At 44.7% G+C, this 9,076-nt stretch overlaps 1 protein-coding gene across 2 annotated transcripts in view; it reads right to left on the reverse strand.

Moving 5' to 3' along the window:
* The window catches only part of IRAK2 (interleukin 1 receptor associated kinase 2), a 58,104-nt gene extending 53,458 nt beyond the window's left edge, over positions 1 to 4,646 (reverse strand). For both annotated transcript variants that reach the window (XM_044253014.1, XM_044253013.1), the window contains exon 1: positions 4,490 to 4,646. In XM_044253014.1, coding sequence (XP_044108949.1) covers positions 4,490 to 4,583 — 94 coding nt within the window. In that variant the 5' untranslated portion in view covers positions 4,584 to 4,646. The remainder of the gene's footprint in view (positions 1 to 4,489) is intronic.
* Positions 4,647 to 9,076: the final 4,430 nt, after the last annotated feature.

Below are 9,076 nucleotides of genomic sequence, written 5' to 3' on the forward strand. Positions count from 1 at the left end.
CAAAGAGCACATGTATGTGTAGCCATGTGATTTTCTAAATCACTTGAAGAAGGATCTTCCCACCCCAAAAATAATTCACAGAAGAAAAGACTCTTTAGACAGACAATGGCAATCACCAATTCTGATGGAGAGGAAGCCAGAAAGTGCTGTGGCTTGGCAAGAGCCAGCTGAATGGGGTCATGGCTGACTCCCAGCCCAGCAAGCCCCAACTCAGCATGAAGAGCTGACTGACCATGGGCTCAAAGCCATCTCGATGGGGGAGAAGGGCACATGCCTCAAGCCCTTACCACTCCTACAGCCTTTAGCTCACCATTTATTCAAGCACTTACTGAGGGTCTGCACTCTGGCCAGGTGCTATGCTAGGCTCTGGGAACACAGGCATGAAATAGATGGGTGGTCCCTGCCCTCACAGTGCTTACATTCTCCAGGGAAGGAGAGACATAAATAAATAAGTAAGGAACAAGGTAATATCAAAGTTTGTTAGGTGGAACAGCGGAAATAAAACAGTGGTGGTACAGACAGAAACAGGGGGACGGGGAGGCCTCTAGAATAGGGGAAGTATGAACCAAGACCTGAAGAACTATGGACCTCCAAAGATGTCAGTGTCCCCAAAACCCGAAAACCCATGACTATGGGACCTTACATGACAAAAAGGACCTTGGAGATGGGCTTACATTAAGGGTCCAGAGATATGATTATCCTGAATTACCTGAGTGGGCCTATGTAATTCCAAGGGTCCTTAAAAAAGGGAGGCAGCAGTATCAGATTCAAAGTTATTATAACAGAAGCAGAGGTCAGAGAGAGATTTGAGGATCTTATGCGGTTGGCTTTGAAGGTGGAGGAAGGGACTATGAGCCAAGGGATGTAGGCAGCCTGTAAAATCTGAAAAATTTAGGCAAGAAAATGGACTCTACCCTAGAGCATACAGAAGGAATGCAACCCTGCTGACACCTTGATTTTAGGACTTCTGACCTCCAGAATTGTAACATGATAAGTGTGTGCTGATTTTAAGCCATTAAATTTGTGGTAATTTGTTACAGCAGCAAGAGGAATCTAATGCAGACTAGAAAGCCAGCTATGGTGAGCACTGGGAAAAGAATGTCCTAGGCAGGTGGGATAGCAAGGAGGCCAGTGTGGCTGGAGCAGGGTGAGGCAAGAGTAGGTGTGGAAGAAGAGGTCAGAAGTCAGTGAAGTGAGATTGTGACAGACTGGGAAGACCTGGTGGAATGTGGATTCTATCCTAAATAACCTCTGGAAGTCTTTGAAGAGTTTGAGAAATTGTGGTGTCTCCAGGGCTTAAAAAGTCAGAGGTATTCCCCCAAAGAGGATGTACATGGTGCCAATAAAGCACATAAAAAGATACTCAACACCATGAGTCATTAGGAAAATGCAAATCACAATTACAGAGAGATACCACTTCACGCATGCTCAGATGGCTAGAATTGAAAAGGCAGACAATAACAAGGGTCAGGGAGGATGTAGAGAAATTGGAACCCTCGTGTACTGCTGGAGGGAATGTAAAGAAGTGCAGCCAACATGAAGAACAATCTGGCACTTCCTCAAAATGTTAACTATAGCGTGACCATATGACTCAGTAATTCCACTCCTAGGTGTCTACACAAGGGAAATGAAACATTGCATCTGCATAAAAACTTAGACACAAATGCGCATAGAAGCATTATTCATAATAGCTAAAAATGGAAAGAACCCAAATGTTCATCAACGCTTAAGTGCATACATAAAATGTGGCCCACCCATAGAGTGCAATATTATTTGGTAATAAAGAGAAATTAAGTACTGATACATGGTACCATATGGGTGAAATCTGAAAACTAAGGAAAGAAGGAAAGAAGCCAATCACAAAGGACTCCATATGATAGGATTCCATTTATAGAAAATGTCCAGAACAGGCAATGCCTAAAGATGAGGAAAATGGGAGGCATGTGTTGGAATGTTGGGAGTGACAGTGAAGGGGTACAGGTTTTTTCTAGGGGGGTGATGAATGTGCTCCAAGTTTGACTGTGGAGATACTCTGCATTTACCAAAAGCCATTGAATTGTACACTTTAAATGGATGAATTATATGGTAAGGAGATTATCTCTTAATAAAGCTGCTTTTACAAAGTCACAGGTGTGCCTTCTAAATATGTTAGGAACAGAAGTTGCTCTGGTGTTTACAGTCAAGACCAACTTTAAAAAAAAAAAAACCTAGAGGGGGTCTCTTATACAAAATTTGTCCACTGCTCAGGAAACATTTAAAGTAGAAAAGACACAAGTCATCAGAACAAAGGAACACAGTGCAGTGTAGAAATCCAGGTGGTAACAGACATTCTCAGAGATGCCCTGACATCTTACCAGTGACTGCCTCTGGGGAGAGGACCAGGGAGTCTAAAGACCAGGAAGAGTAAAGACATTTACCTTCCTCTCTACCCCTGGTATATTATTTACATTTGTAAATGCATGTGTTGCTTTTCTCCATTAAAAATCATTAACAAGGGCACCTGGGTGGCTCAGTGGGTTAAGCCGCTGCCTTCGTCTCAAGTCATGATCTCAGGGTCCTGGGATCGAGTCTTGCATCGGGCTCTCTGCTTAGCAGGGAGACTGCTTCCCTCTCTCTCTCTCTGCCTGCCTCTCTGCCTACTTGTGATCTCTCTGTGTCAAATAAATAAATAAAATCTTTAAAAAAATTTTTTTAAAAAATCATGAACAAAAATACACAGTAAAAATAAAAACCTAAACCCATGTTGCTAAAGAACACTGTTTGGCAAGGAGAAAACATTGTGAAAATTTTAAATGAAAAAAAAAAAGCAATCTATTAGAATGTACTGATGTGATTTGTGAAAAATGCATACACATAAATGTTTATTATTATGTACTATAAGGTATAAACTACAGAGCTGTCTGCTAGCACTTAGTAAGGAGACAGTAACTGTTAGCTGCTGTTGCTGTTGTTCATTATTATTATTACTGGCATTCAAACAAGAATGGTTATCCCTAGGGGTGCCTGGGTGCCTCACTGGGTTAAGCCTCTACCTTCAGCTGAGGTCATGGTCTCAGGGTCCTGGTATTGAGCCCCTTGGGCTCTCTACTCAGCAGGAAGCCTGCTTCCTCCTCTCTCCTTGCCTTCCTCTCTGCCTACTTGTTATCTCTCTCTCTTTGTCAAATAAATAAATAAAATCTTTTTTAAAAAGTAATGTTTATCCACGTGTAGGGGATTTTGAGCTAGTCTTTGTTTCCCATAGCGTTTTGCAATAAGCATGTATTATTTTGTTACTGGTCTAAAGCAGGATTTCTGAATCTGAGCACTACTGACACTTTGGACCAGATAATTCTATGTGGAGGGGGCTGTCCTGTGCATCTTTGGGCATTTAGCAGCATCTCTAGCTTTTACTTGAGTCTCTGCATGCTCCAAGTAGTGACAACCAAAAATGTCTCCAGACATTTGCTCCCTAGGGGGCAAAATCGCCCCTGGTTGAGAATCACTAGGTTAAAATGTGTATTATTTGCTCAAACTGGATGGATAATCCATACATGTTCATTTTATTATTTTTTTCAACTGTACATATATATCACATACTATACATATATATCATATACTCCTATATATACAGGAGTACATATATATGCATATCATAATCTAAATTCTCAAGAACATATAGAGGTTATTTTTTTAAATAAAGTGGCACTACACTGAACTCGAACATAAAAATAATAATCATTACTATTCCCTTATTACTTAATAGAACCTGACAGTTACGTGTCAGGTGCCTCTTATACAACTGTCATTACTCACATGAACCTCCAGTTCATATTAAGCTAAGGCTCAGAGAGGTTAAGCAACCTGTCCAAAGTCACCAGCTGGGAGGAGATCTGGAATGCAGACCTCTGCTTGGGAACCCTAGGACCATATGCGCAGCGGCCCCCAGATGCCGGGCCTTCACAGCAGATAGTAAGGCGCGAACAAACAAAACACACCAAGGACTTACGACGTCCCGTTGGAGTCAGACACCAAGTTCAAATTCCACTTGGCAATGCCATGCCCTCAGGCAAGTTACTCTACGTCTCCCAGTCCGTTTCCCCGTCTGTACAACGGGGGAAGAGCAACACGCACTTCCCAGGCCCTTGTGGGAACGCGGGAGATAATCCGTGTCAAGTGCCTCCATCAGGACCCGAAGCACAGTAACGGCTCAGCAGCTGCTGAGAGTTTATTATGATGAGCTTTAGTGTAAACAGTAAAGTCGAAAGTCGAACCACTCACTACCTAGAAACAGACTAACATAACAGAATCTTCAAAGATCACCTAACACCTTTCAGACCATCCCCCTGGAGGGAGCAGGAGGGCTCCAAACGGGGGGGTCGGTTGACGCCCTGAGGACACACGGCGAGCCCGCGGTCCGGAATGGCAGCACAAAGAGCCCCCGGTTCGGGACCCACTTAAACAGAAGTAAGACGGGGGCATAGCGGCGGGGACGCCGAGGGGCACCGCTCACCGAACTGCATCCAGTCCCACTCGCTGAGCGTGTCCATGTTGCGGCACAGGTCGTCCAGCACCCAGGCGGGCAGCTGGTAGATGTAGCAGGACATGGCTGGGTTTTGGGGGGCCGGCCGGCAGGCGCGCGGACAACTGGGGCAACTGCGCCTGGGACAGGCTCCTGTACTCGGTGAGCGGGCGGGTCCCACCCGGCCGCCGCCTCTGGGGGAAGTGGGCGGGGCGGGACGCTGGACGACACCGCCCCCCAGCGGCCACGCGTGGCCAGAGCAGGGTCCGAGCCGGGAGGGGAAGCTGAGACCTGACGTGCGGAGAGTACGCGTTTAGGGACACACGAAAGAGTTCAGTGGCAGTCCCAGGTCTTCTGACTCCACACCCACATAACGCCCATATGACGCTCCGCCACATAAAATCCACTCAACAAATATTCTATTAACCACCTACTATATGCCAGGCAAAGTGTTCAAGGTGTTGGAGATACATGAGTGGAAAAAACCTACAAACCTTGCTTTCATGGGATTTACAATCTAGATGGTGGAGGAAGAAAACTCATTATAAGTAATAAAAGTACTTCATAAAAGGGGCGCCTGGGTGGCTCAGTCGTTAAGCGACTGCCTTTGGCTCAGGTCATGATCCCAGAGTCCTAGGTTCAAGCCACACACTGGGCTCCTTGCTCAGTGGGGAATCTGCTTCTCCCTCTCCTCCTCCTTTTGCTTCTGTTCCCTCTCTCATTGTGTCTGTCTCTGTCAAATAAATAAATATTTTTAAAAGTACTTAATAAATAAGTTAGGTGGTGTGTTAAAAGGTGGTCAATGCTATTGCACAAAAGAAAAAGGAAAGGTGGTTAAGGGGAATTAGGAATTCAGAGCAAGCATCAGGAGGACTCTTAAATAGAGGAATCAAGATACTTTATCATAATAATGGCAACATTTATTGAGCAGCTACTTCATGCCAGGCACTATTCTAAATGATCCAAATATCTCTGAAGAAAAAAAGACAAAATCCATGCCCTGCAGGGAGACAGATAAGCAGTAAATAACTTAGCACTACAGAAGATGATAGGTAACATTCCAGAATAAAAGTGGAGTGTGAGAGGGGTGCCTGGGTGGCACAGTTGGTGAAGCTTCCAACTCTTGCTTTTGGATACGGTAGTGATTTCACTGTTATGAGATGGAGCCCCAGTTCCGGCTCCCACTCAGTGCTGCATCAGCCTCAGATTTTTTCTCTCCCTCTCCCTCTGCCCCTTCCGCTCATGCGGGAAAATAAAAAATAATAAAAATAAAAAATCATATAAAAATAAAAATAAATAAATCTTTAAAAAATAAGCAGACCCTATTAGGTCTACAGATGAGGAAACCAAAGCACAGAGAGGTTGAGTAATTTGCCTAACATCATACAGGTACAAGTGACAGAGCTGGGATTTGAACCCAGTCTGACCACTGGCTACAAACTGCCTCTTTATTATAATAACTGGGATTTACCTATACCTACAATGTGTTTTGCATAAATTATTTGCTGTGATTCTCATAAGCCTAAGCTATAGATAGTATTATCTCTTTTTTTATACATTAATAGAGGAGTTCCAAGAAATTAGGCATCGTCACTGAGGGTAGATGAACTGGAGTTCCCCTTTGTGGCCATAAACAGCTAAGGAGTATGGCTGCAGAAGAAGGAAATGGAAATTAAAGTGGGAAGTCCTGGGGGCAAGTCCTGGTTCTGCCACCAACAGGCTTTGTGACCCTGGACAACCCATTTCACTTCTCAAACCTTGTTTTCCACATCTGTAAAAAGACACTAATTATTTCTACTGCCTAGAGTCAAGAGCTAGGGAAGTGGATTAAATCAACTTACACAGCCCATATAAAATGCCTACTACAGGGTCTTTCTTGTACAGAGAAGAGGCTTAAAGAATGGTAGCTGCCATACTGAAAAAAGCTCCAGGCAGAGTGCTCCCCTAATCCTTCAAAGGACAGGGGCGCCTGAGTGGTTCAGTGGTTAAAGCCTCTGCCTTCAGCCCAGGGTCCTGGGATCGAGCCCCAAGTCGGGCTCTCTGCTCAGCAGGGAGCCTGTTTCCCTTCCCCTCTCTCTGACTGCCTCTCTGCCTACTTGTGATCTCTGTCTGTCAAATAAATAAATTTAAAAAAAATTTTTTTTAATCCTTCAAAGGACATCAAAATCATTTTTTAAAGAAAAGAAAAGAGGGGCACCCAGGTGGCTCAGTCATTGGATTGTCTGCCTTTGGCTCAGGTCATGATCCCAGGGTTCTGGGATCAAGGCCCACATCATCGGGAAGCCTGCTTCTCCCACTGCTTGTGTTCCCTCTCTCGCTGTCTCTCTTTGTCAAATAAATAAATAAAATTCTTGGGACGTCTGGGTGGCTCAGTTGGTTAAGCCGCTGTCTTCAACTCGGGTCATGATCCCGGGGTCTTGGGATCCCGCATCGGGCTCCTTGCTCAGCAGGGAGCCTGCTTCGCTCGCTGCCTCTGCTTGCCTCTCTGCCTGCTTGTGTGTACTCTCTCTCTCTGGCAAATAAATAAAATCTTAAATAAGTAAGTAAATAAATAAATAAAATCCTTAAGAGAAAGAAAGAAAAGAAAAAGTCACCCACCTTAGAATTCTATAGGGATACAGGCCCGACTTCAGTCACTGTCTGGCTCTTCATCCTGGAGCAAATTTTCAGTTTTCTCTTTTGTAAACTGAATATCTTACCTCAGCCACTTTGAAGGATTGGGGTGAAGCTGACATGGATAAACGGTAGAGTTCTTAGCTCAATAAAGTGTTGCTTATATGCAAGCCCACCCCTTTTATGTTGGAAAAGGGGTCTATTTCAGTGTTCTGTGACTGTTCCAGAGGAAGTCTTGTGTTTCAGCAGTGGTTGAAGGTGGAATTGAAGGAGAAAGCACCTACATCCCAAGACAAACATCCTCTTCTTTCACTTTTTTCTACTTACAGAGTCCTCTGCCTGCATCTCTCTCTTCTGCAAGTACAGAGCAGCTGTCTTTTTTTTTTTTAAAGATTTTATTTATTTATTTGACAGAGAGACAGATCACAAGCAGGCAGAGAGATAGAGAGAGAGGGAAGTAGGCTCCCTGCTGAGCAGAGAAACCAATGCGGGACTTGATCTCAGGATCCTGGGATCATGACCTGAGCTGAAGGCGGAGGCTTTAACCCACTGAGCCACCCAGGCGCCCCCAGAGCAGCTGTCTTTGTGGGATTATTCCCTTAGTGGCATGGGACCTCTTCCCCTTGATGGGGCTTGGAGACCACAGGAGATTTGCATTCAACCTTGGCCAGTCCAGTACAGACAAGTTGCAGCAACTCTTCTCTCTGCTATCTCCTTGCGCTCTTGGCAAGTTTCCTTTTCACCCAATCCTCAGGGTGAAGGACCCCAGGTCAGAACTATAGTACAGCCTATAAGTTTTAACACGTTCTTCTTATAACCAGCTTTTGCTAACTAAGGAACTGTGGCCAGCTGACCATAAATAAGAGAGTTAGCAAGCAGCACAACAGGATAACAAAGGAAAAACGTAAAAAAGCAAAATTCTGTGTTTAACCCAGCTGTTTCTGGCTTCTGTATAATAATGCTTTGCTAAAAAAATGGAAAAATTGCTTAAACCCCCGCTATGTAATCAAATAATGCTCCACCTGGAAGGCTGCTTGGAGAACCTCCACCCCCTCTCCAGGCCTAGGGTTAGGATGAAGGACAACAGCCCGCGTCCTATTATCTAAGCCTTGCAGCTGGCCAGCATCAGGGCCTTGAAACAAATAACAGATAAGGGTCGTTTTCTCATACCGAGGGCCGGAGAAGTGCAATTCAACACGTACACTCTACTGTACACCACCTGAACGGTGACTGGCCAAAATGTATAATTTGTCTTAAAGGATTGGCTGCCTGCGTGCAGACCTTGCTGTAATGCTTTAAAATTACTGGCTAGAAAAGCGCGGGCTCTGCTGTAACGGACTGTAAGACTCTATATTAAGTCACTCCCGAAACAGATCGGGGCTCTCAGACACTGACCCATCCCTCGCGGATTTCATGGTCAAGTGCCCCTGGGAGTCCGAGCATGCCCGAATAAAATCCTCTTGCTTATTGCATCCAGTGGTCTGTGAGTGCGTCCTTGGGTGCGGGTCCTCTAGGGTCTTTCAAGGGCTTAGAATCTGAGTCCCAGGATTTTCTCCTCTGGGGAGACCCTAAGTAGTTCAGGGCCTAAGCAGGTCATCTTAGGGGCACATCTTGGTCCAAATTTTTAGAATAAATTCTTCAAAGTTATATCATTGTTATTATGAGTTAATAGTGCTGCCACTCACCTACCCAGGACCAAGCATTCAGCATACATTATCTGGGATCCTCACAACAACCCTATGAGGTAGGTTTATTGTTGCCATCCTACAGATGAGAAAAGTGAGGCATAACTCCAAACTGAGCTGAAGTTACTGGCCAAGTTACAGGATTCAACCCAAACCTGACCCCAAAGGAAGTGCTCTTTCTACTTGATTATACTGCCTCACCACAAAGAGAAATTTCCTTTGATCCTGCACAGTTCATTTTTCCCCTAATTGGCTGCTTTCCATGGCTAACACCCTCCCT

Source organism: Neovison vison, chromosome 6 (assembly GCF_020171115.1).
Source record: "Neovison vison isolate M4711 chromosome 6, ASM_NN_V1, whole genome shotgun sequence".
NCBI lineage: Eukaryota > Metazoa > Chordata > Mammalia > Carnivora > Mustelidae > Neogale > Neogale vison.